Raw genomic sequence first — 25,499 nt, 5'->3', positions numbered from 1 at the left:
GCTTTATTGTGGACTTTTCTGCGTGTCGTCCAACTCGTCACCTGTTCGGAATCGCTCAACAAGAAAAAGAAAGAGAAAACTGCCGCCATGGTGTCCTTCTTTGGATTGAAGCTCGGAGGCGATAAGAAAAAGTATGGTCATCTGCCCTTCGCCCGTTGCTCTCAAGATCCTCATCCATAACCATTGACCACCAACTAACCCTTGCGGCTCTGCCCATACAGGAAAGCCAACACGACCGCAGAAAGTGTCAAACAATGGAAGAAGAACGAACAGAACAGCCGCAACGACGATCGGTACTTTGGGACGACCCTCAACAAACATGACCTCCTCAATGACCCGTTCTCCATCCCTCGCCCCGACACGGCCGCCTCTCTCCGTTCTTCTCGACCTCGTGCCCCCTATCTCAATCCCGCCGCCTCCTCCAGTTCCCCCATGGTCGACCTCGTCGCAGCACCTGCTACCATACTGCACACCACACAACCTAGCATCAGTAACAGTTCTTCGACAAACTTGAGGCAATTCGCCTCGGACAATAATCTGCACGCCCGCTGGAACGACACCACGTCGAGTCCCTTGCGTCCCTTGCAGCCGCCTCATCTCACCCGCATACCCGGTGCAGCTACGATGGAGAGACCCGGATCGGCTGGTCCTGGCTCGACTAGGAAACCCTGGGTAAACCCGTTGGACGTCCACTTCTGCCGCGATCGCTCTGGCTTCACGCCGACTCCTTCTCGGCCATCTACCGCTACTGGTGCCAGGCCCGCGCCACCACCCTTGACCCCGGAACCGCCGCCGCCTCCCCAAGTCTCCACCAGTCCACTGAGCCAGTTCAACTTTGACCTGAAGCCTCTCGGCACTGGCCCCCAGCAGCTGGAGGGACCCCAGCCACGGGTGCCCGATACGGACCCTCTCGTGCCGGAACCTCTGAGACCGCGCAAACAGGACCAGGCTCCCTATCCAGCACCGGGCGACGAGCTGAGACCCCCGCTTACCCAACCCGGCCCACGAAACGACTCACTCCAGCATGCCGTCGCCTATCCTTCACCTCCCTTATCCATGGACAATGTGCCGGTAGACCAACCATCGATGGGGTCTGCGATGGAGTCCGACATGAACGCCAGGCCGGCGGCGAGTAGGCAAGCACATTCCCCGGAAGGCTTAAACGGCCCGACCACCGAAACCACAGCCCAGGCGCCGACTTTGTTGCCGTCACCGACCGCCTCGCCACCCCAAATAAGCGACGATTGGGAGGGGATGGGTAGAGCTGTCATCCAGAACGTTGCAGCGAAGCGTGACACGCTCACTTTCAACGCCCCCCGCAGACGCAGCCTGTCGCTGAATGTCCAAAAGCCTGGCCAGTACCAAGATGACCCCGGCATCTCGAGTAGGAACGGAAGCCCTCCACTGAGAAATGCCCGCCGCCCCCCGCCGCCACCGCTGGAGAACCGCGACTTTCGTTCGTATACACCCCAGGCCATGCCGAGTCCAACCACGGCGGGGAGGAATCGCGAATTCCGTGCCTATATACCTCCGGGATCACCTGGCCATACGCCAGCGATGGGGAGTGGGGACTTTCGCCTTGAAAGGTCCGCTGGGTCCCCCTCAATATCATCCTCGCCTCACGGGGCTCGTGGTCCCATGCACGGATTACCCGCCACACGAAGGCCGTCCCCCGCGCTCCTCGACGGCCGACCGCAACGCGGCTCTCCCTTGGTACATTCGCCCAGCCAGACGTCGCCGCCGTCGTCGTCGATAGAGGCATACCGTAACATGCCGCCTGGGGAGACTTTGACGGCAGATTCCGACCTGCGTCCTCGACGGCCTGTCGACTTTGCCGAAAGTACCCCTCGCGATGTGTCTGCTGTCTCGGCCTCGGAGGCCAACCTGCCGCCTCTGGCCCGTCCCGCCCCCGAACCGCATCCCAATATCGACCCGAACCACCCCTCCAAGGGGCCCCAGGACTTTAATATGCAGGGCCGTCGGCGACCCACAATCGGTGCCGCACCGCCACCAGAGTGGGGACGCGGATTCGGCGAGCGCGGTCCTGGCTTGTCGCCGGGCAAGCGGCGCCCACCACCGCCACGGCTCAATACAGTGCCGCCATCGGCGCCGCCTCGACCGCATCCGCCTGAGGAACAGTTGTTGACCTCCAACCAAGGGGCATCGTACCATTTCCCGGCGTGGGACGATCGACATGTCTTCTCGTCACCCCGGCGGGCGCCGACGCCGCTGGCCGTCGACAACAGCCGCGCACCAACGGCTGCGAAAGCTAGCCCGGGCCTGTCTGCTGCTAACTGGCCCCTTGCCGACAGTAGCGTCGCTGTTACCGGGGCTGACGCCGCCGGGGTGGAACATACAAACACTCCTCCTAGCGGCAGCGTGCCGAGCTCACCTGGCCTGTTTGCCGGGACCCCTTTTGCGAGCCCAGGACTTGGTGGGTTCCCGGGCGGGAGCGGGGCCGGGAAGAGCCATTCGACTGCGCCACCCCAGTGGTCACAGGACGGGTATCTGATGGAGCGGCCGCGGACACCTCCCTATGTGCGAGAGGCGAAGCGCAGGGATGCCGGCTCGCCAGCGCAACAACCTCTGCCACCCCATCACGGGCTGCGGGCGCCCACGGGAATTGCAGATGAGTTCCAAGTCGGGTTTATATAGCACATGTGTTTGCTTGGCCAGTTTTCACTGTCCAGTTTCTTATCATGTCTTATGCTTGTTCTTTTTTGTTTCGAAGAACATGGTCACCAGAGGCGTCGGCATAGCTTGGAATATGGGGAACAGACCGTGTCTGCACACGTATGAACAGATAGATGGGGATTCTCGATAAGATACCCGTACCGAGTCGATGGAGTTGGGAATAGACTGGTTATCTTGAAGGGAGTTGCGGTTGTACTGGTACTTTGTACGATGCGAAGGCATTGCGTACATTGTACCTCGTCCGTACGAAGTACGGTGCTTCCGTACGGCTGTACGTATATGATTATCAGAATCCACAGCATAGGTATTTGGCACTAGACATTTGTGCCGTTGTACATATTCTTGGTCCAGTACACTGCCATCACAGTCGCCCTGCATCCAGAATTTGTAATTAGTGACTAATACATGTCGGGATGTCCCGCTATGATGACAGTTCCAGGGTCCTCGTCCACTGTAGCCACTGGCGACAGGGGCTAAGGCGCTGGAAGCCCCACAGCACCCGTGGGGGGTAATGCCTCTGCCAACGTGACCGCCAAGATTCGAGCTGAAGGACTGACTTTTCTCTCATCTCGACTCCCAAACTTTTTCTTACTTGGAGATACTCTACTCCTACCGATCTACTCTGTAACTCTTTCTCTCGGAAAAGGATAGATTCTGATCACTACTATCCGTCAGTCTTCTTTCTTCGGGAGGCTGTAATTGCCTAGTATACATCTCGCACTCGTCACATCTTACACATCAACATCCTTCGACCCTGAGTCTCGCGTCTCTCACGCGCAGGTTTTGCTCGTTCGTCGTCTCAATCCGAGCATTGACACGATAACTCACGCCTCAGCGTCGCGTTCTATGTCGACTTGCATCTTCGGGGACGCCAACACTTCTACGTACTCGCGGGCGCATAGATCTATGTGCCTGTCTCGCGGAGGATAAGGACGACCGGCAAGCGACTTCAAGTCTTTGCGCTTGCTTTCTGGGGGACGGAAGAAAGACTCACCTAACTTATTCTTTTATTCAACGCATTACTTCTCTGCTCGGTGCTTGTCACATTTCTTGGATACCTGAGAAATCGTCAAAGTGGAGATACGAGAACCAACGCCTCTTGCAGAGAAATAAGTTTGCTTCACGACATAGCTTAGGTATGGACGGATGTACTTTCTTGTGGATTCCCTTGCTAATGATCTTAGTTCGTCGGGATCGTCTGTTGTGTGAGGGATTCGGCAAGTTCTCTTGAATAGAGGAACAGATTCGTATGACAGCAGTAGTAGCCATCGTCACTCGAGACCCAGTCGACAACTCCAACGAAAACGGACCGAACATGACCATCAGCCCGAAGAACGACATTAACCATGGCGTGGTCGGCTTGGAGGACTCCAAGAGCCTTGCCGAGGACCCCACCACCGTCCAGGTCCATCCGGCCCTAGTCCCTGACAGCGACTCGGACGTGCAGCCAGCCAACACGCGGGTCCACCGGGGCCCCGTGACTTCCGAGAACGCTCTGGGCCGAGACCAGGACCGGGACCAGGATCAACCGTCCGGCACAGCAGCCACGCAGCAGCCGCTGTCGCCCGAGTCGGAGCTCGTGAACCGGGGACTCCAGGCGCTCGAGGCCAAGAATGTCCACTGGTGGTCCTACTTCACCACGCGCGACTTCTACGTCGTCCTCGTGCTGGGCCAGATCCTCGCCCTCTGCATCACCTCCACCAACACCTTCTCGTCGTTCCTGGCCGAGAACGGCGCCAACATCCCCGCCTTCCAGAGCATCTTCAACTACATCCTCCTGCTGCTCATCTGGTGGCCCATCGCCCTGTACCGGCTCGGCCCCCGCGCGTGGTGGCGCGCCCTCGTCCGCGACGGGTGGAAGTACTTTATCCTCTCCTTCCTCGACGTGCAGGGGAACTACTTCACCGTGCTGGCCTACCGCTACACCAACATCCTCTCGGCGCAGCTGATCAACTTTTGGGCCATCGTCGTGGTCGTGGTGCTCTCGTTCCTGCTCCTCCGCGTGCGCTACCGGCCCTTCCAGATCGTCGGCATCCTCGTCTGCTGCGGCGGCATGGGCCTCCTCATCGCCTCGGACCACATCACCGGCGCCAACCGGAACGCCGCCGCCGACAAGCTCAAGGGCGACCTCTTCGCCCTCCTGGGCGCCACGTGCTACGGCCTCACCAACACCTTTGAGGAGTTCCTCGTCTCCAAGCGGCCCGTGCCCGAGGTGCTCTCCTTCATGGCCCTGTGGGGCAGCTGCATCCTCGCCGTGCAGGCCGCCATCTTCGACCGCGCGTCGTTCCAAAAGGCCGTCTGGACGGGGCCCGTCGTCGGCTACCTCGTCGGCTTCACCCTCTGCCTCAGCCTGTTCTACTCGGTCGTGCCGCTGGTCCTGCGCCTCGCCTCGGCCGCGTTTTACAACATCTCGCTCCTCACCGCCAACTTTTGGGGCGTCATCATCGGCATCCACGTCTTTGGCTACGCCGTGCACTTTCTCTATCCCGTCGCCTTTGTCCTCATCCTCGTCGGCCTCGTCGTCTATTTCCTCGCCGGTGGTGTCCTGGGCGAGTCGAAGAAGCCTTGGCTCGGCGAAAACCAGGAGAACGGCGTGGCTGGGTTTGGCACTGCAAAGCTTAAGGCCATCCAGGCCGCTCGCAAGCAGCAGGATCTCGTCGGGGAAGATCTTGAGGGAGGAAACCAGGCTGCTGTGCCGCAGTAGCAGCAGCAACAGGAGTAGATCGAAGGGGGATTCCAACGGAGAAAGACCGCTTGTCGGTCTGTTATCCTAGGGCCATGTGAATCGTGGAAGGATGGGGGTTTAAAATGGGGGGTTTAGATGATAGGAGTCTCTCAGGGCGGTGTTTGCCTTGGCCCGTGGCCTTAGTCTCGGTGCGGTTTGGTGGTAAAGATGAGCAGAAGCAAGGGGTTGGTATTGAAGGTGATGTGCAAATAGAAAGGCCAATTGGTATCTTTGGATGGCAGACTTGGTCGCTTTTGCTTTCCAAAGCTATCAAGACAATGGTACTCCTTTCTCGCCCCTGATGCTGCTAAACCATGCGTGACAATACAGATGACGTGAAGCACGGAGATGTTCGATATATGTAGGGCCCCTACCTGTCTAGGTACATATATGTACATATAACTTCAGTGTCCACGTTGTACCATGAACTTTCAGGTCCGGTGCACGGAAAAGGCCAGGGCCACAGCTAAAGTACATCCCCGAGAGACTGAACTGGATACTGACCTCTTTGCAAGATCTCACCCAAGGGAGTCGCTCAGGTCCAGAATCGCCTTGTGCTCACTATGCGACTCTCCACACAGATGCCTGGCTCTTCCCTTGAACTATGGCCCAAGGTTGCCATGGGCGCATGCTCCCACTATCCCGTGCCTCGGGTTGTACGACATCAGCGGCACAGGGCTGCAACAAGGCAGATGTTGGAGTTTTACGGCACGAAGTACGAATATCGCTACCTGTTACAGGGGGAAAGTCAAGACACGTCCTTCGCGGCCCACGCTAGGAACAGAAAGTGCCAGCATACGCTCAGAGTATTCCAGAGTCGCAGGGCAAACAGGCCATGAACCCGAGGGAGAGCAGCCTACACGAAATAGCAAGCAGGGACTGACTGCGATAGCATCCGCGGCACGCGAAAGGATATCCAGGCATGGGATCAGAGGCAACCGCCGAATGCGTGCAAAGGCACGGCACAGCGTCATCTACCTCCATGTTTTGGTCGGCGTGACCAGCGAGGGCTAGGAGCCGACTCTGCAGGTGTGTGAGTGCTACGGGACGGTTGTGGCATGAGAGGAGGGCCTGCTGGCTTGATGCGTTACTGGGCTGCCTGTTTGGGCCATCGGTCGGTGATGTGATGTCAAGAGTCTGATGTGTGGGATGAACAAAGCCGTAATGGATGCGTCCACCAGTCGGCGAGTTCTCGGGTGGCGCCCGCAGCCTGGGCCGTTGGACGCCACAGTCGGTCAAACGAGGGGGTCAGTCGGTGGTGGGTGGCTTCCTGTCATGGAGAAGACGACAAGTTGAAGAGGCGCCCCTATTCATTTACCAGGCGGGAATGAACTGGTGGGTATATGCTTGGCGTCTGACGATGTGGCTCGTACTCGGGTGTTTAATCCTGTCGGGATATTTCCTATGAAATTATAAAATAATTAGAGTAGGGAGTACATATGTAATTACATACATACTTCACATGCGATGCAATACAATACCACCAGACAAAAGGCAAGTCGGGCTGTTGGCGTAGGATGTCGAAACGCATGCGGCTGGATCACTAGCAGTCGCGTCTTTTAAGGAGCGAAATCGAGGAGCGAAAGGTCAAAAGGGAGGAGATAATTACTTACTTTGGTAGGTCGAAGCTGGAACTCGAGTGGGAGACGAGAGCCTCGATGACATTCGCACTGTGTATTACTGTACTGTGCTGGGTTCTGAAAATTGGCATCTGATCAAGAGACGGCGGGGAGTCTATGTATTGCAATCCCGGAGCCCATCACGCACCGTACGGTGAGATAAGAAGGCATGATGAATTAGAATGTCCGTTCCTAGATTCGGCTTCCAAACCCGAGTCGCAAAAATGAATAACGCGTATTCGTACTATGCCTGCTACTACAGCACTTTGAGATTCCCCTCGATTATATCCAATATCCTGATAGGTCTACTGTAGTCGCCCGTTCCTCCGCAACAATCGTCGCACTGTGCGAAGCAGGCCATGGAGTAGAAAATGAGCTATCGGCGCACTCGCATCTTGGCAGCTTCATCGGTGGAGTCCACCAGAGACCAGACCACCAACGGGGGAGGGCGGGAGGAGGAGGAGAGGGCAAGGGTGGCACGCGCACTCCTTTTTACTAATTCTGTAATTCAACGTCTCCCCCACTCGACCCTTGAATCCGTATCTTTTGATTTGGGGGGTTTCGCACACGTGTTTGGAGCGTTGAGCGGGTTAGATAATACTGGCCCTTCGTTCGACCGTGTCGTGGAAAACACGGTCAATCTTCAAAGACGTTACATACAACGTAGACTGTGAAGTAGACCGTGCCGTAGACCGGTGCAAAATTTCATTTCCATCTCCGCATGGACTCTCGCACCCCGCTGCCCTAAACCCACTTTGATCCAATCTCATTTCGAGAAATTCTCCATATTCCGGGAAAGGGTCCACCTGGCCGCCGCCTCGTTAACAATTCCATAGTATCCGCTCTGACGGGAACCCCCGATATAGGACAGTACTTCGCAAGTGTGTACGAAGTACATACGTTGGATTCTTGGAAGCTTCCACTGTCCTCTATCATCGAAATCTACCAGTCGTCGCGAAAACAACAGACAACGTGGATAGCTTCTGATTACCTTTTACGGATAGGTGTCTGCTTCATACTGTCCCGCATATTACTCCAGCTGGCCTTCCATCGTTGAACATGTTCAAGGTCGGTATGTAGGTACAGAGTACGTCTACATGTACCTATTAATAACTTCGCTCTCTTGGTTTTGGCGAGCTCTCCGCCCTCCGAACGTGTTTCCGTATCTTTCTACATCAGGTCCAGTGCCGCTCTGTACAACGTAGGTGACACACATGCAGCCATCTCTCATCCTCTCACACATTCTCGCTACCAACCCTCCAAGTCCTCTTGAGCTGGCAAATACCTACGGATAAAGACGAGAGCACCATCTCGTCCCTCGTCACTCCCCACCATTTACTCATCCTCGTCCTCGTCCTCCGTTCCATGTCCCTCGACATCATCGTCAGCATTGTACGGTGTACCCTGGACCCCACGCACAGGAGCTGGCCCGGTGAAGAAAGTCGCACGGCCCGATGTCGTCACGCACACCGTTAGAGACCCGAGCCCTATCTTGCCCGCGATGAATAGTAATTGCTGGCCGCATTCCCGGATACGGTAGCTCAGTTCCAAAGGCCCTGCCTGCCAGAAGCCCATTGTTTTTCACCGCTTTAAAGGAAATGCCCGACCACCTTTCCCCCACATGTTCTCCTGCTTTTTCATAATTGTACCTCATGATTCTCTTCAGTCATTATAACATCGTACATACCTAGGTCGAACCCTCTACATTCGATGCCATGCTGTACCTCTATTCAGATGCCTTGAGTGCTCCATCTTCGTCATCGTCTTGTCCCATCACCGATGAGTGAGTGTGTGATTGTGACTTTTAAGTACTGCTGCCTCGAGAAGCCCTGGCTGCTACGTGCTTACAAAGTACCGAGTTTCTCCAACACTGTCCCATGTACCCAAGTACCAATTCCCCCCTTTCCTCCACCACCCCCCTTTTCTCTACCTAGACCCCCAAGCCCTGGTTCACCCAGTACCCGCGCCGTTCCCCCCTTCTCCTTTCCCGCTGGGTGGTGCCTCGATATTTTTTTATTTTTTATTTCATTTTTATTTTCTTCCACGTTCCCCCAATCTCGTCTCGTCGCCTTTGCTCCCGGCCCGAACAAACACCACGCCTTCGGCCTGTTATTGCCTCTTCGCCCTCCTTTTTTCCGTCTCCCCACCCCCCTTTTTATTTTTTCCCTTCCTACCACTCATATCACCGCTGGAGTCGCCCGCCTCTCTCACTGTCGAGTAAAGGAGAGAAGTCGAAGCAGTCACCGACCAGTTGAAAGGCGACCCATCAGATCGACAAAAAAAAAGAACGCTTAGGTACAGGTTGGCCGGTTTTCAGCGCACCTCTTCCATTTCACGACTCGTTTCCCGTGGTGTCCGCATATTCCCGGCATCAAATCACGACACGAATCTTCATGATACCCTGCCATCATTTTTTATCCTGGAAACGAAAATAAAATAACCATTCGAATCCTGTCCAGCTTTGTGTCGACGTTTTAGTACGTTATCATCACTCGAATTCCACAGCCTCGAGCTTCTGATTGTCGCGGCTGCATACCGCGACATGCAAGCGCGAGACCTCTGTCCAGGTCTTGGAGCAAACTTCCTTTGCCCGTTGCACCGCTCCCTTGTTGCAGGGCATCCGACGAACCTCTCACTGACTCGCTTCTCTCTAGACGAAATTTCAAACCATACTCGACCATTCCCCGTCATCAACCTAATCGAACCGTATCATCTCGTTAAAAGTCGTGCATATCGGACCGACAGCATTCCATAATGTCCTATTACGAGAATAACGCGCAGTGGGCCAACCCTGCCCCCCCGGGACAGAACAACTGGGACCACCAGGCACCTGTGCGCGGTGGTGAGTCGAGCTCGTGGATGGCGGCAGTCTCGCCGGGGGCGATATTGGTCTTTTTCTTTTATTCAAGGACAGAACATTAACTTCAACTTTTCGCGAACAGGAGCTAGCGGGCCTACCCCCCAGGATGACTTTGCCTTCTTTTATCAGTTCGAGGGTATGTTGGATTGAATTTGGGAACGCGCATCAGCGTTTTGCTGCCGGCCGGCGTGCCATCCCTTTGCCGCGCCAGTCCAGTCACGCGGCGCGAGACACAACAGCTGACAAACTTGCCATAGATGTGGCTCGGACACTAACTGCTAGACCTACAGAGGTTGACCGCGTCTATGAGACTCTGGCCAAGAGCGGCAAGTCCTTTGGACTCGGCCCCCGACGTGAATTCTCTTCCCCTGGTCCACGAATGGGCTCCGGCCCCGGCCCCGGCAGGAAGTCGCTCGACTATAGTAAGTCGTCATCAGCGGCCACTCTCTGTGGGAAAATTCCACCAGCTGACAAGGACGTCTTTGCTCGCCGATTCAGACGGTCGTATGCCCGTCGGCCCCGGCTCCCGACCGCACTCGATCAACCAGTTCGAAGATCCCCGCCCCCATCCTAATGCGAACATTCAAAACTTTTACGCTACCCAACGCCATCAGCCCTCCCGCGGCTCCAGCGAGGCAGAGCAGATGATGCAGGCCAAGAGGAGGATGGCGGCTCAAAGGGAGCGAGAGCTGCGCAACCTCCACACGGAGCAGCAGTATCAACGAAGTAGGCCTCCCTCAACTGTATAGCGCATGCGCACAACGCATCCAGATGGCAAAGAAGAAGAAAGAAAGAAAAGAAAAAATCACCCAGTCCAAATAGATAGTTGCGGTCGAGGGATTTCCATTGAATCCCTTGGGGAGCAGGAGTGGCCTCTCCCCACTGCCATCGGCGGCCGTCGACAATACGTTTTCCGCCATTTTGCGCGGGAACTTGATTCCAGCCCTTTTGTTTCTTCTTTTTCTTTTTTTCTTCTTCTTCTTCGTAAAAATTGTCATTCAACTTTGACATGAGAAACGCATGCTAACTCTCCTCTTCGTGTAGCTGTCCTTTCCGACATGAACTACGGGAACAAGCACATGTCCGAAGAGGAGACCCGTGAACTTATTGCCCGTCAACGCAGCGCCCTCTACGGAGAGGGTCCGTTTGCCGAAAAGGGAGGTTATGTCGATGAAACCGGCATTGTTCGCCCCGGTCCCCTCGCCCGTAGCGGCCCCTCGAGCCTTCGTGGGGCTTCGCCGATGACCTATGAAGGGCCCGGTCCGTTTCGCGGCGGCCTGCCGCCCCCCAACGACGCCGTCAACTTGCGCGGCCAGTCGCCCCTGAACCAGGACCACCGCGGTGGTGCCGGCCCGGCCCATCAGGAGACCCACACGGCCATTTCTGGGTCTGAGGCCGTGGCGGGCTCTATTGCCGGCCCGGGCATGGAACCGGGGTCTCGGACCGGCAGCACGTCCAGCCCTCAGCCGAACGCTGCCAACAAGAATGCTTTCGAATCGGCCGTCAGCCAGGCCGCCGCTCGTACCTCCAGCTCCTCCTCCCCCAGTGGGTCGCCCCCTAGGCAAGACGCGCCGGCGGGCTCCAAGGCGCCTCAGCATAACGCCACCGTTGCCCCGATCGGCACCCGGCCTTCTGGTACGCCCGGCACGGCATCCTCGGGCGCCTCCAAGAGGTCCACCACGCCACTGGCGTCGCCCGGTGGCTGGGGCCGCGGTAATGACGTCTGGGGCCCTCAGGCATCGGGCTTGAGCAGCGCAACGTCCGCCAGCGTATGGGGTTGAAAAGAGAAACAATGAGAGCAGTAACCGATATCGACCTGCTGCGGGGGATGGACACTTGATGCATACGGCCTATACACGCGTCTTATTCAACACGTAATGAAAAAGGGAAAGCCGGTATGCTACTGCTGGATTATCGTCTAAAGTTTTGGATCTGGCGCACGACAGGAAGGGCATTTTCCACCATGGCGTGCTAACGGCGGTCTGGGTCTTTATGGGATCACCTGAAATTTCCTCGGTTGCGGTCTCGGACACTCAATATATACGGACACTGATGGGAAGTTTGGGAACGAGGTATGTTCAGGCATCGCGCCAGGCGAAGGTGTTTAGTTTTTTTCTTCTGTTTTCTTTCTTTTTGATGGAAGGGGGATCGCATTCTGCAAGCTTCGGAGTCGGAACAATGTCTCATCGGGGAAAGGGAACGGTTGCATCTCGCTCAAAAACGGGGACTTTGGGGGATGGAAGGCGTGGTTCTGCTGTCAACGGTTGCGATCAAGATACCACCATCTTCTGGGAACGTGTTGAATGGACTGGGGTTCGGGGGTCAAGCCTGGGCAATGTTGCTCTCTTTTGATGTGCGGGTTACCGGGTCGTTTGTTGAAGAACACCAAAAAAGGGGAGAACGTCGGGGAGAAGACTTGAGGGAGTTGGGGCCTCTGGCGCGCAAAAGTCGCATGGAAGGGCAGCCCGCTTTGCAACAGCCGATTTATCACAAAAAACATAGGGACGGGTTTTGGTTGGTGTCAGGTTTTGGGGGATTCTGCTTCTTTTCTCTCCTTTTTTTTCTTACTTTTTTTCTTTGGCTTTTTTCTTGATATCAGGTTGGGGACGGTTTTGTAATGGAGACTGACCAACGGTTACATGACGAGGCATCGCCCATTGCGCACAAGGTGGTGTTTTCGGGGCATGGGTTGCGAATCAAATCTACAAAAAACAATCAACGGGGCGGAGGACGGGTCACCGGCGCGGGGGTTGCTTTTTTCATCTTTTATTTCTTTCCAGCAATGTAATGTGCGTCGTTTGGGGTGTTTTTATACGGACGGTCCAGGGGATTTTGGTTACTAGATAGGGGTTATTCGTGGAGGATCTCTAACCGCAAAGCCCGTGCTGGTTCAACTCCAACACTTGGTCTGGTAATACTAACGCCATCTCTCATCTCTAAGAATCTTTCGCGAGCATCCGTACTCTGGAAGCTGGTTAACCAGGCAGTCGGGTTTCGACGGGCGACACGACCTAGGATTCTGCTACTAAGACGACTGGCTACAGCATCATGCCGGGCAATACTAACTGCATACTATACCTTTGCCAGCTCGTCCTTGCCTACGGACAATGGACTGAAGTCAGGGCCAGGGATGCAAGGATTGGGACGGCATGGCTGCTGGGTTTGCCTCGTTTCTTTACTTCATCACTGTTGCCTCGTCTCGATCTTCTGACCAAGATGGATAAGAGGTTAGACGACCCAAGCAAATCCGCTCCTAACTCGGCCAGCTCGGCCAGCTCGGCCACCCTGTCACCGTCATCACAGCACCACCCCAGCCCCTCGATCGTTTTTGCAAGGTTCTAGAAGCGAGTCTTGAAGTTCTAGCTCCATTTCTTCCGAGCACCTGGGTCACACTAAAGGGAATCCTTTTTAGGCCGAAGCTGGGCTTTCCCCATTATCTTGCTTCATACATTGTGCATCTATTGGACTTCCGAGTTAACGTGTCTTTGAACGCGTCCAAAGACAAGCCGCTGTCATCTTTGTCGGTGACTTTTCACAGGAGCTCCATCTCTTTGCCAAGGCCTTCGAAGCCCTGGAATCGACGTCGACTAAGTGGTCCCTGCTGGTGCCACAAACCAGTCTCCCTTGTTCATATCTTTGTCGATGCTCGCCAACGTCCTCACCATACTGGGGAGGAGGAAGGCCTGGTCCTCCAGTATAGTCAGACCGAATTCCTCGTCGCAAAGGTATATCCGTAAGCAGAGCGGGATCTCACATCGTGCAATTTATGGAAGAAAAGGAATGGAAAGAACAAGCTACACGGGGTCCTGAAAACAATCGTCACGATGCATGCATGGTGTTTTCCCGCTGCGCGCCGACAAGCTGGTGGGGATCATAGGTTAATACCCAATTGGCCGACTCGTCATCCTGGTTAGGCCAGCTCGTACATACGCACGCCGAGGTTCGCGAATGATCTCCGAGAACTCACCTGCTGTTACGATGCAGTTAAAAACATGTTTGCTCTTATCCAGAACGTCGGGCTAGTTAGCTACCTGGTTGGATTGGATCTCGGCCTCGGTGGTGGCGCTGGAAATCCATTGTGCCATTCGTTAATTACCACACAGGAAACAACAAACAAACACGCCCAAAATAAAAGAAACAAAAGAAAGCAAATGAATAAATCGCGGAACCCTTTCGACGTATGCATTAGCGCGGGGGAAAGCGTGCGTGCATGGGATGAGACGAGACGGAGCCTCGAGAAGCATTCACGTTGTATTGACGACCCGGGTGAAGCGACTTGAATTGAACGCAAGAATGCACAGGCGATAGCACTGGACACGCGGCGCATTGGGCCGACATTGCGGAACGGCGCGGACGACTTGTCTCCGTCGCTCCTCGTTGGTGCATGGGACGATAATTCCGTCAAAGATGCAGCGCCTATCTAATTAAAGCAAAAATCGCACACCGCAGAGCATACGAGAGATCGTTTCCTAAAAGGAAGTCGGCGATTTCTGTGGGATGTCACGTTCCGAGGGCCGAAGCGACGGGAGCCGCTGCCCAACCTCGTAATTACGCTGCTGCGTGTGTTTCCCGAGTTTCAACAGGGCGCTTCGAGCTTCAAATGCCCCCGCCCCCGGGCTCTGTCAGCTGGCTGGAAGATTGTACTGTAATTTAGCACTCACTGTATAAGGTTGGAATGAGAGACGGGGCTGCGGGAGGGCGGGAAGATTTGTCGATCCATTCCAGCCCCGCGGATCAGCTCTGCACGTCATATCAGTACTTCGAGGTCGACTGACAGACTTGCCACCAATGTGAGGCTCAAACTTGCGTGCTGACAACACCTGGCTAGGGCGCGTTATCGAATTTCCGTCAAACTTTTTTTTGCCAGGCGCCGTTACTCCCCTGACAAGTAGACCTAGGTCAAGTGAAGAGATGGTTCTCTAAGCCGACGGAAATCGATAAGGCTGATTAGTTCCAAGACCACCCAGCCACCTGATGATCTAGTTACTTCAGCTAGGCAGGCACCGCCATCCAACGTTGGATAGATGAGAAAAGGGGTATGGTATGGGACAGTGATAGCCCGTTCCCTTCTGCGGTTGGGAGGGCATTGGGTTACGTTCTTGACTTCAACCAGCAACCTCGGTGAAACCAAACCGGATCGGCGTCGTAACAGGAAAACGATCCCATTGACAAGCTTGCGGGCGAAGGATGGGCCCATTGTGAATGGAGGAGGTGGCTTGCAGGGCGCGACGTTAGTGGTCCAGCCCGGACAGCTATCGAAGCAAGGGAAGCAATGTCAGAAGCTTAGTTTTGGTCACACCTCGATCCGGGTATACAGAGAGAAGCAGCATGTCCATGGTGATGAGATGGCTGGGAAATTCCGAGGCTACTCGGCGCATATTCCACTGTTGCCCCTCGGGGTACACGGCGTCCACAGCGACCAAGTCACGAATACCCCGGAATCCAAGGGAAGCTCGCTCGAGTCGCATCGGATACACGCATGATCCATTCCTTTGGCTTGTTTGTCCACCAGAAGCTCGACAGTAGACTGACGTCGCCAAGCCATGACACATGGGACCGGAGTGTCGACTCGAGGAGCCAAGAGCCCTGGCGCGGGGAAGAGCAGAGTGAGTGAAACCATACATAGTAACCGCCGGCAACCTCAAAGTTCTCGAACCAGGCGAGCTATTTCAGCCTGTTTCGGGACGCGCCTGCATGGTAATTTACTCTATACGGAGTAGGTACACGGAGGAAATGCGAGTCGTCAAAGGAGGATGTTGAGGCGAGGCAATCAGGTGGGGTAGACGCCACAAAGACCGATTCCTGTTTGGGGGGACCACACACCGGTAATGAATTACTAACGTCCTTTGTTATCCCGGAAATTTCTAGATGCGTGAATGGCACATGTGCTTATTATGTAATGACTCTTGTACCTGCCTTACCAAGTAACTATTACCTGACGGGGACACTTGAAATGGCATCACCACTTGGCATCGTCTCCACAGTTGCCGGGTGAATCAGAGGCGTTGGTAAGGCCTCACACATTCCAAGTTACCGGTACTATATTTGACAGAAAAGCTTTAAGCTGCGGGGAGAATAAGTTATGGGAGGTTTTGTGTCTTTTTATTTTATATTTATTTACTTTATCGATTTATTTTGCCACGGTCAAGTTACTACCCAGCTTCAACCCGCGTCGAATGACTGCGCTCGCAACTCCGGAAAAGAAGAGCCCTCGTCCCGCTTAAAGTAGGACGGATTGTGGAGGAGCGGAGGTACATATGGAGCACTCAATCCCGACCTGGTGCCTTATGTAAGTACCAAGTAAATGTCCAGAATAGTACATCATTCCTGGGTATTCCTGGGTAATTTATCACTTTCCCTTTATTACAACGTACACGGACTGTTTTGCGTCCGAGTGTGTGTGCTCCCCTTCGGATCAAGAATGAAAGCCTGTTTTAATTCAACGTGTCCGAGTTTTAGATAATCAACCGCGTTCAGGCGTGGTGTTTACGAGCCCATCAATCTATTCATAATGCCCTATGTAACTATAAGAAACGTTTACCTAATTCGGGCCCTGCGCAGGTTCAGTCCTGTACCTACAACGTACCTACCGAGGTGGTATGACATAACTCCGTATCTGTTACACCCTGCCCTGCCCAGGCAAGGAAAGCAGGAAGAACTTCGTGTTGTGCTGCCACTACCACATCATGTTCCCCCAGCCTGCCCCTCATATCACACGCACGTAGTAGTAGTAGTAATACATACACAAGAAACCCCCATTGTCCGTTAGTGCCTCCTCCCTATTCTCAACCCCTCCCCATCGTTCCTGTCCGCCAATACGGCCAGCAGCATCTCGTTGTACTTTGTACCTCACTGTTTCGTGGGAGCTTTTTTTTTTCTTATTTTTTTTTTCCCTTCAGCTCCCATTCTTTTCTACGAAGCCTCAACCACCACGACTGAGAACTGAACCCCGGGACCAAAAAAGGACATACTCCCATACATTTCTGTTTTCTCTTCTATAATCTTTCTCGGTCTCCCTCTCACTTGTTCCAACAAAGCGGTGGACTGAATTTGCATCTCTTAGCGCACGCATTGGCCTGCGTTTGCCTGCGAGAACATCACCATCTTGCCTATTTAGCATTCCTTGACGATCCCCCTCACGCTTCGACACTTGCCTTTTAACCGCCCTTGTCTTTCCTTCCCTTTATCTGTGTATAGTGACTGCCTTAAGACCGTCACATACTTGGCATTATCTGCTCCTCTTTTCCTTCTCTTCCTCACTTAACCTTTCTTAAGCATTCTCCACCCACTCTCTTTCTCTCTCTCTCTCTCTCTGCCTTTGTTGCTTCTATTCCCCCTGCCTATCAAGCGCGCATATACTGTACTACTACTTTTTGTGCTGCTATGACTGCTTCTCTGCTCGAGTCTGGCCTCGTCTCGAACCACCGTCACTAGAGTTATCGACTTGAGAAGCACGCATTTTGTTCCGAAACTCCTCCTATCTTCTCTCCACGATCCTGTTGTCAGCAAACCCAACATTCGTTTCGTTTTACGTCGACTCGCCTCCGAAGCCACGCCGAGATCATTTTCTCTCAATTAACCCATTAACCCCGGTCGTCATATATTTCGCGGTCACGGTCCACATCTTCTTGGCCTCCCCCTTGTCCAGTCTAGTCCCTCCGGGGGGCCAATGTCCTCCGATCTAACCCTTTCTCCACTCGTCTCCCCTTTCCGCTCTACAACCGACCGTCCCGCCGATTCTCTCTCACGCAACATTCAACTCGTCGACACGTCCAATCGACCGATCAAGACCAAGAAAAAAAAAGAAGAGAAAAAATCCAAAAAAATCCCTTCATCGACCAAATTTTGCTGGACGGATCTCTGTCATAGCAGAAAACCAAGCCAACCGACCGAGGCTTTCCCCTTCTTGACGACGATCGAGACAACGCTCGCTCTAGCTGTACTGTCGACGTATTCGGTTCTGTGGCACTTCGCAGGCGAACACAACATCAGCTTTCGTACCATTTGACGACCTTTGCCTCTTATTGCAGTTGAAAAGAATAGCGACCTTCCGTTTGTGAATTCATATATTCTCTTTGTCGGTACGCCCGTCATCCCTCGTCCTCTTTCCGACCTCGGCGAGGCATTTGCTGCGGTCCACGACGATTTCGCAGACCCGAAAGTCTCGCAATCGCCTCACAAATACCCATTTTGCCTCTTTTACCGGCGTCCGAACTTGGACCCGCTCATTAGCTGAGCTAGGGTCGCTCCATGGCAAGCCAAGGGACCACAGCAGACCAAGCACATAATTATCACGCACCAGGCCCTTGGCCCCAGCCGTCACCAAAGGACTCCCCAGCCGTCGCTACATCGACAAAGTCTCCGACAACAGCGTCGACGGTTCACCCGGCTTCTCCGTGGTCGATTCCGCTTCCGAACTCTTCTGCATCGTTTCCCGAGCCTGTCCACAGCCCGGGTTTGGGCCAAGTTGACTTTTGGCCCTTCTTGATTCCCCACCAAGCGTCCCTTTACCAAGCGCAACTGCTCCACTACAGCAACTTGGTTTCTCCTGGCCGAGGTGGCGGATTCCAGCAGCAACAACAACAGTCATACCCGTTTTCCTCTTCTGCCGCCGTCGCGACCTCATCTCACAGCCAGCCGTCGTCCCGACCACGGGCCTCCTCCAAGGTGTCAAACAAAGAGCACCACAACACCGCCACCATCAAGGGCATCGAGAAAGGCCATGGGAATAAGGTTACGAATACCAAGGAAAAAGGCGACCGAGCTGTCATAGCAGGCAAAGAAAACTCGCCGTCCAAGATGTCTCCGCAGAAACAATTCCCTACTCGCCAGGGCAGCCACCACAACCACCACCACCACCAGGGGGAGGCGCCACATGCGCTACCCTCCCGCCCCCGCGGTGGCCGGAAGCCGGCCTCCCAGCCCCATTCCAGCTCGGTGCCGTCTACCCCTCCTCAGCGTGCCAGAAACCTCACCTACGGGTCGAGAGAGCCGTCGCCCACCAACCACAACAACCATTCGCCTCGATCGGCCTACTCCGAGACGAACAGTGCGCTGCCATCGTTGCGGCCTCTGACAGCGTCGGGTTGCCAGTTCGAAACAGCACAGGGCAACTTTAGGAGGCGGATGCCCTACAACATAGGGACCGGCATGGTGGAGAGGGTGGATCCGGACAAGATCAAGGCCAAGCTGTCAGAAGAGGACGAGCGGAAGCTGACGACAGATCTGCGCGAGCTCTACGACAGGTTACTGCCCACCCCGCGCGTCGAGGAGAACCGGCGGAAGCTGGTTGCCAAGCTGGAGAAAATTTTCAACGACGAATGGCCTGGAAACGATATTCGAGTCCACCTTTTCGGTTCGTCGGGGAACCTCCTGTGTTCCGACGACTCTGATGGTTCGTCTGCCATTGTGCTGCCCTCTTGCGCGTGACAAAGAGTGGAGAGAACTGACATTTTGTCGTCACAGTCGATATCTGCATCACGACGCCATGGAAACTCTTGGAGGGAGTCTGCATAATTGCCGAACTGCTTCATAGAAGTCAGTCTACCCACCCGGTTAACCCTACAACGATGTTTTTGGGACGAAATTGCGCTGACTTTTTGTTTTCGCGGCTTTTACAGAGGGGATGAAAAAGGTCGTCTGTATTTCGGCAGCAAAAGTTCCTATCGTCAAGATGTGGGACCCCGAGCTGGGCCTCGCTTGCGATATGAACGTCAACAACACTCTGGCCCTCGAGAACACGCGCATGGTGCGAACCTATGTCGAACTCGATCCTCGGGTGCGGCCGTTGGCAATGATCATCAAATATTGGACAAGAAAAAGGATCCTCAATGACGCCGGTAAGTCGACCTCTGCTGCACACTGAAGAGGGAAGTTGGAAAAAGAGACTTGTGCTAATCAAACATCTTCAACCTCGCACAGCTTTCGGTAGCACCTTGAGCTCGTATACGTGGATCTGCCTTACCATCGCCTTCTTGCAGCTACGAGATCCGCCCGTCATTCCGGCACTTCACCAAATCAAAGATAAGCGACTTCCGAACAAGGAGGGGACAGAGAGCTTGTTTGCCGATGATGTTGAAAAATTGAAGGAATGCGGCGGCCAGAATACCTGCTCACTGGGCGAACTCCTCTTCCAGTTCTTCCGGTACTATGCCCACGAGTTCAACTACGACAAGTACGTTCTCTCGGTGCGGCTGGGCCGGATTCTGCCCAGGGCGGAGAAGAAGTGGATGCACAATCTGTGCATTGAAGAACCCTTCAATACCGGACGGAATCTTGGTAATACCGCAGATGAGTACTCCTTTCGGGGACTTCACCTCGAGCTCCGGAGGGCTTTCGATCTCATCTCGGAGGCAAAACTGGCAGAGTGCTGCGAACAATATGTCTTCCCCAAGGAAGAACCCCCACCTCCTTTTATACGCCCACCAAATGCGCCGCGACCCGTCATGATTCGCAGTTCGTCTCAGCAGCAGTCAGGAAGAGGAGGCCGTGGGAGCAACCGCGGACGTCATTCGAACAATAACTACCGGAATGGGGGCTCAAACAGGCGCGCATCCTCGAGCGTTGCGTACGATACCAACTCGATGCACTTGCCGCCGGTTGCCTTGACACCGCAGGAGTTGGCATGGTATGCTCAACAGCAGCCATCCAGTACTCAGTTCCCGTATTCCCTGATGAGCGCCGCCATGATGGCCCAGTCGCAACAGCAGCAGCAGCAACAGCAACAGCAGGAGGGCGCCATCGGGTTACAGCTCTATAGCCAGTCGCAGGTATTCCAACAGATCCAAGCACAGATGATGGCCCAGCACCAGCAGCGGATGCAGGCCGGTACCCCGTCGCAACAGCAACAACAACAGCAGCCGCCGCCGCCACAGGTACAGCCGCAGAAGCAGCCGCAGCAGGGTCCGTCTGGGCGATCGAGGACCAACTCGCTTGAGAACGCCACGCCGCTTGGCACTCCGTTGGCCGGGCCCGAATGGTACGGCATGTATCCCTTTGCATACCCATTCTTCCCTGCATCTGGCTACACCTACCCGTCATCCCCAGCTACAACTACGCCGACGCCAGCACCGGAATTTCGCCGGAGCCTGCAGCGATCGACGGTATCAGCCGAGTCGGGAACATCGGCATCAGGGAGCTCGCTTAGGTCGCAATCTCAACCTGCATCGCGGTCCGTCCCAGTGAGCCACCACGGCCAGCCCTTCTCCGGATCGGCTCCTTCGACCAACGGCGCCGTGGGCCCTAGACATGTCAACGGCGTCTCGATCCCTAGCTTCATGCCTGAGGATGCCGATTATGATGCCGGCCCGGCGCAGCCGTCGAGCGGTTCGCCAGCGTCTGACGATGGTGCGTATGTTGGTTACTACATACCGGAGACTGCGAGCCCCGGAAAACGGGCACAGATTGCCCCCAATGGTATTGCCTTTGGTGACCTCACGCAGACTGGCTCGGGACAGCGTCGTCGGCTTTCGACGGATCAACTGCCCCAGGCGCTGTTGGATCGACGCATCCGAAGGGCGTCCCGGTCGCCGTCGCCACTTGGCCACTCTCGAGCTGTCTCAGCTAGCAACTCGTCGTCGAAGCCGGCGTCCCCGTCCCCGTTCCCTGGCAGCAGCAGCCCTCGGACAGCCGCGAGGCCGCTGGTCGTGAATGGTACCGGCTCGTCCACGCCGCGAACAAGTTCAATCCCTCGCCCAGCGCCGCAGCCCTCGGGGCTCTCGGAGGAAGCCAGTATTCCCGTCTGCGACGGCTCCCTACACCCCGAAGGTCACGTTGTTCAGCCGACTCGGCCCGGGCCGATGGAAGACCAGACGGCAGGGACGATGGATTACGCCGCAGCGCAACCCACCTTACCAATCATTGTCAACGGGAGTACAACAAACATTCCACCAGCAGCCGCGCAGGTCCCTTCGATGCCGGTGGTCGCGCCGCCTCAGGCGATGGAGGAGGCATCATTCAGAGATCGGATAGCCATGATGAATATGGACCCGTATCTAGCGAACCAGGGTCTTTTCCAGTCTGACTGGGTTTATCCTGGACAGTCGCACGTCACTCGACAGAGGGTTTTGTCCAGACAGTCCCAGAACGGTGTGATAGCGCCGCTCGATCTTGCCATCCGAGACAACCGTGTGGCCGGGCATTTCTCAGGCACCGAGTCGCAGCACCTGTCTCCCATCAACGAGGCCAGGTCTCCGTCCCCCACGGCTGTAAGAAGTGGTGGTGGTGACTCGTCGACCCAGGGCGATAAGTTGGCAGGCTCTCACAGCCCGATGGTGGACACGCAGACAAAACGACGAGCGCCGGAGCATCACCCCCTTGGAGAGGGCAGTGACTCGGCTGCAAAGGATCATGGACCATTCCAGGCTCAGCACGCACAGCCATCGTCGCAGCAGCGTTACGGGAAAGCGGGAGGGGGGAACACACGGTCCGTACAACAATCGCAACCGGGACACATGCCGCCGCCTCCTCAGACTCCCACTCAGGGGCCGGGGTCGCGTTCCAAGGCGAACGGGTCAAGGGAAAACGGTCACGTCCGTGGCACCAAGAGCGAGAGCTACAACGCCGAAGGCGGGTGGCAGAAGGCGACAAAGGGCCGCAGGAAGGGTGGCGATGGTAGGAATCCAGCAGCCTCATTCCTACCAAGCGAGCAACCCCCGCGACACGAAGCAGACCGAAAAGGCGGTTGAGCCGGCAAATGATCGATATGCGTTTCCCTTTTCCACGGAAACAGCGTGTGCACATCCCGTGTCGAGTACGTTCCCTCTATTCGGGGGGCCTTTTTCTTCCCTAGTGCAAGCACTGCGACTGCCGTGGGCTGCTTCACGCCTCATTCCGCCAGTACATGATCGGAGAATGATGTGACCGGCGTTCTTGGATAGCTGCCAGGATCGAAGCGCTGGAGGACATGATATGGCCCTGGGAGATGGCCATGGGTCCCCGAGCTTGGACAAAAGTTTGTCTGTGATTTTCCCACTCGAGTGGGAGAATAGGCAGGGAGATGGGAGCCAACCCTCGTCTGTACACGGCGGCAATCAGCAGCATTTGTCGTGTGGAGAGGCTTGTATAATTATGAGGACGATGGGACAGTCGGAGCGGGACGGTGGTACTGGGAGCACAGCCCGCGGCTTCGTTCTCTGAGACGATTCACACGAGCAGCCGTTGATGATGGGCCAGACCATCTCCATCTCCACGAGCCACGGCTTCTCCCCCCTGGCCAGACCCGCCACGGTACGAGCTCGCCCGTTTTTTTTTTTTTTTTGTTTCTGCAAATCTCTGGAAAAAAGAAGAGTTATAGACCAGCGGCACGGAACAGGACAGCAAATGCATCGTGGGCATCTCATCAAGCAACAGCGAAGTCCCATTTCCGGGGTTGAGACGGTAGTCAGGGAAACATACGTGTCTTCTTTCTGAAGCACCGCACCGCATGTTCCTCCATGTTAGGGGAGACGGCAATCGATGCACTAGGATTACGGTCTGGGGATACGTCTCAAGGATTTGAGGTTCCCCTTGGCGATTCTCTTTACTCTCTCCATTCTCCTTTTTTTTATTTTTTCGGTATTACATTGCAGGCACGAAGGGCGGCATAGGGGCCAAAGGGTTTTCTTCATGGGGTATCAACGCATCGGATTCTGTTGTTTCCTTCTGATCGGACACAAAGGGTTTATAGTTTCTTTTCCGCCAAGACTCGTGTGATACCAGGCTGTGTTGGCGTCCGCATGCACATACGGACTGACTATAGATGACAGGAAGAGGACGATGATGAGCGTGTGGGGAGTAGGCGGTCCAAGGTAATGAACGGGTCATGTCATGTAAGGCAATCGGCTGATAGAAGAAAAGCATTAAAGAAAGAAATTCCTACCAGCCGCGCTTCTCCGGCGTGTCTTGTCTTGTCTTGTCTTTGCGGATTCCCAGACGAAGAGTTCAGTCGAACATTGGATAGACATTTGGACGTTGAACGTTCAGAGGTTTGGATTGACAAACTATCAAAAGCAGCGTTCCCGTTTCCCGATCACCAACTCAACACCCTCACAAACGTCCTCGCCATCCTCCACGAAAATGTTGCTCGCACGAACAGAGCGGAGACGGCAAAAACTCCACCACACCCCTCCCACCGTACTGCGAACACATCTTCCTCCCAGATTGATCAACATCACAAGACGAGCCACAAACCGAAAGAAGGTTCGTTGGTTTCCCTTGATGAACAAGGTACTCACACCCGTCGCCACGAGAAGGCCAACCCTGAGACGAGCGCCCTATACACAGTTAGCATATCACCACAAGCGACTTACCGTTTTGCAGTCTCCAACTGCCCCAGAATTGCTTGTGGTCGGGATCACCAGAAGCAATAAACCATCTCCTGTTTGATGGCAACCTCCAGGGAAAGGTCCCATCGCCATCCGGTCCTGGCCTCGTCGACTTATCGCCTGCTTAAAGTACAGACGATCCTCCTCAAACAGAAAAAAACACGGAAAAACAAAGAAATGGAGTGGACAAAGTCCAACTCGAAGAACAAAAAAAAAAAAAGGGGGGGGGGGGGGGGACAACAAAAGAAACAAAAGACAAAAAACAAAAGACAAAAAACAAAAGACAAAAAACAAAAGACAAAAAACAAAAGACAAAAAACAAAAGACAAAAAACAAAAGAAACAGAAACAGGAAAAAACAGAAACAGAAAAAAACAGAACAGGAAATAACAGAAACAAAGCAAAAGAAACAAAACAAAAGAAACAGAAGCAAAAGAAACAGAAGCAAAAGAAACAGAAGCAAAAGAAACAGAAGCAAAAGAAACAGAAGCAAAAGAAACAGAAGCAAAAGAAACAGAAGCAAAAGAAACAGAAGCAGAAAAAAACAGAAGCAGAAAAAAACAGAAGCAGAAAAAAACAGAAAAAAAAGAAAAAAAGAAAAAAAGAAACAAAAGAAACAAAAGAAACAAAAGAAACAAAACAAAAGAAACAAAACAAAAGAAACAATTTTTTTTGGGTTTTCTGATTTTCAATTTTTTCGGTCGGTATTTTTATTTTCAACTTTTTTTGCGGCCATTGACCATTTTCCCAAGACGAGCGAGACCAGAACCAGATGACGATGGAGTCGTCGTATGCGTCGTGAAATTCGGAGCCGTACATCGAAGGAACTGCTGCGCCCAGGGCCTTGACTCAGGTAACCGACCAGTCGACTGGAGAAGTGTCAGTCTGGTGAAAGAGAGAGAGGCAGAGAGAGAAACAGGAGAGACGGAATGTGCATACCATGACGAATACTACCGGAAAAAAAAATCATCGAAGCGAAGCGATGCCTAAAAATTGCCTCCAGCGGTCTGAAGGTCTTTGTACGGGGTCATCTCACCAATCCCACCGAATGATCGAAAAGCGGTGTTCACGCCGAGGATATTGTCCGCCGAGCCGATCCACGAACACGGGCTCCGGAATCCTGGATGGATCGGGCTCCCAACCGTCAAGGCCACTCCCCGTTGAAGGCACGAAACCTTCTTCCTCTTGCTGACAAGAGGATAACAACGAGTTTACGGCGGCCAAGTCGAGAGGAGGGCCCGAGCAAGAATCCGAACCGGGGTTGTTCAAGTCCATATCGCAAACGGACATGGCTGGCGA

The 25,499-nt window shown here is 54.4% G+C and overlaps 7 protein-coding genes across 7 annotated transcripts; 4 read left to right on the top strand and 3 right to left on the bottom strand.

Moving 5' to 3' along the window:
• Positions 1-87: 87 nt before the first annotated feature.
• On the top strand, positions 88-2,655 carry ACRALDRAFT_1056336 (uncharacterized protein; the record flags this gene model as incomplete). Its single annotated transcript, XM_071015874.1, has 2 exons — positions 88-131; positions 222-2,655. 2 exons carry the CDS (start codon positions 88-90, stop codon positions 2,653-2,655), a joined length of 2,478 nt encoding a protein of 825 aa, XP_070873040.1.
• A 659-nt stretch (positions 2,656-3,314) lies between these two features.
• On the top strand, positions 3,315-5,728 carry ACRALDRAFT_1062979 (uncharacterized protein). The gene is made up of 2 exons (XM_071016704.1): positions 3,315-3,830; positions 3,879-5,728. The coding sequence occupies exon 2, from the start codon at positions 4,010-4,012 to the stop codon at positions 5,396-5,398; it is 1,389 nt and encodes a 462-aa protein (XP_070873039.1). The 5' UTR covers positions 3,315-3,830; positions 3,879-4,009; the 3' UTR covers positions 5,399-5,728.
• ACRALDRAFT_209476 (uncharacterized protein) lies at positions 5,560-7,130 on the bottom strand (the record flags this gene model as incomplete). The annotated part of the gene is made up of 10 exons (XM_071022687.1): positions 5,560-5,797; positions 5,835-5,906; positions 5,942-5,980; positions 6,023-6,097; positions 6,158-6,275; positions 6,304-6,629; positions 6,661-6,689; positions 6,738-6,791; positions 6,882-6,954; positions 7,033-7,130. 10 exons carry the CDS (start codon positions 7,128-7,130, stop codon positions 5,560-5,562), a joined length of 1,122 nt encoding a protein of 373 aa, XP_070873038.1.
• Positions 7,131-9,792: 2,662 nt separating this feature from the next.
• Positions 9,793-11,679, top strand: ACRALDRAFT_2043115 (uncharacterized protein; the record flags this gene model as incomplete). Its single annotated transcript, XM_071021320.1, has 5 exons — positions 9,793-9,880; positions 9,981-10,034; positions 10,156-10,320; positions 10,397-10,624; positions 10,943-11,679. 5 exons carry the CDS (start codon positions 9,793-9,795, stop codon positions 11,677-11,679), a joined length of 1,272 nt encoding a protein of 423 aa, XP_070873037.1.
• Positions 11,680-13,331: 1,652 nt separating this feature from the next.
• Positions 13,332-15,922, bottom strand: ACRALDRAFT_2020893 (uncharacterized protein; the record flags this gene model as incomplete). The annotated part of the gene is made up of 18 exons (XM_071020037.1): positions 13,332-13,407; positions 13,435-13,469; positions 13,510-13,611; positions 13,653-13,692; positions 13,722-13,804; positions 13,833-13,868; positions 13,930-13,963; positions 14,014-14,271; positions 14,343-14,367; positions 14,403-14,517; positions 14,560-14,792; positions 14,870-15,015; positions 15,069-15,150; positions 15,198-15,394; positions 15,420-15,562; positions 15,623-15,700; positions 15,740-15,762; positions 15,847-15,922. The coding sequence occupies 18 exons, from the start codon at positions 15,920-15,922 to the stop codon at positions 13,332-13,334; spliced, it is 1,782 nt and encodes a 593-aa protein (XP_070873036.1).
• A 2,226-nt stretch (positions 15,923-18,148) lies between these two features.
• On the top strand, positions 18,149-22,584 carry ACRALDRAFT_2028526 (uncharacterized protein; the record flags this gene model as incomplete). The annotated part of the gene is made up of 3 exons (XM_071020535.1): positions 18,149-19,292; positions 19,552-19,737; positions 19,820-22,584. 3 exons carry the CDS (start codon positions 18,149-18,151, stop codon positions 22,582-22,584), a joined length of 4,095 nt encoding a protein of 1,364 aa, XP_070873035.1.
• Positions 22,585-24,916: 2,332 nt separating this feature from the next.
• ACRALDRAFT_209472 (uncharacterized protein) lies at positions 24,917-25,490 on the bottom strand (the record flags this gene model as incomplete). The annotated part of the gene is made up of 3 exons (XM_071022683.1): positions 24,917-25,150; positions 25,225-25,228; positions 25,267-25,490. The coding sequence occupies 3 exons, from the start codon at positions 25,488-25,490 to the stop codon at positions 24,917-24,919; spliced, it is 462 nt and encodes a 153-aa protein (XP_070873034.1).
• Between the last annotated feature and the right edge of the window lie 9 nt (positions 25,491-25,499).

Source organism: Sodiomyces alcalophilus (assembly GCF_042370955.1).
Source record: "Sodiomyces alcalophilus JCM 7366 unplaced genomic scaffold ACRALscaffold_6, whole genome shotgun sequence".
Taxonomy (NCBI): Eukaryota; Fungi; Ascomycota; class Sordariomycetes; order Glomerellales; family Plectosphaerellaceae; genus Sodiomyces; species Sodiomyces alcalophilus.
The sequence above is the reverse complement of the archived record's forward strand: the minus strand, read 5'-3'. Positions and strand labels throughout refer to the sequence as shown.

Excerpts from the sequence above, each read along its gene's own strand:
- ACRALDRAFT_1062979 (XM_071016704.1), top strand. The coding sequence starts at position 4,010 with ATGACCATCAGCCCGAAGAACGACATTAACCATGGCGTGGTCGGCTTG.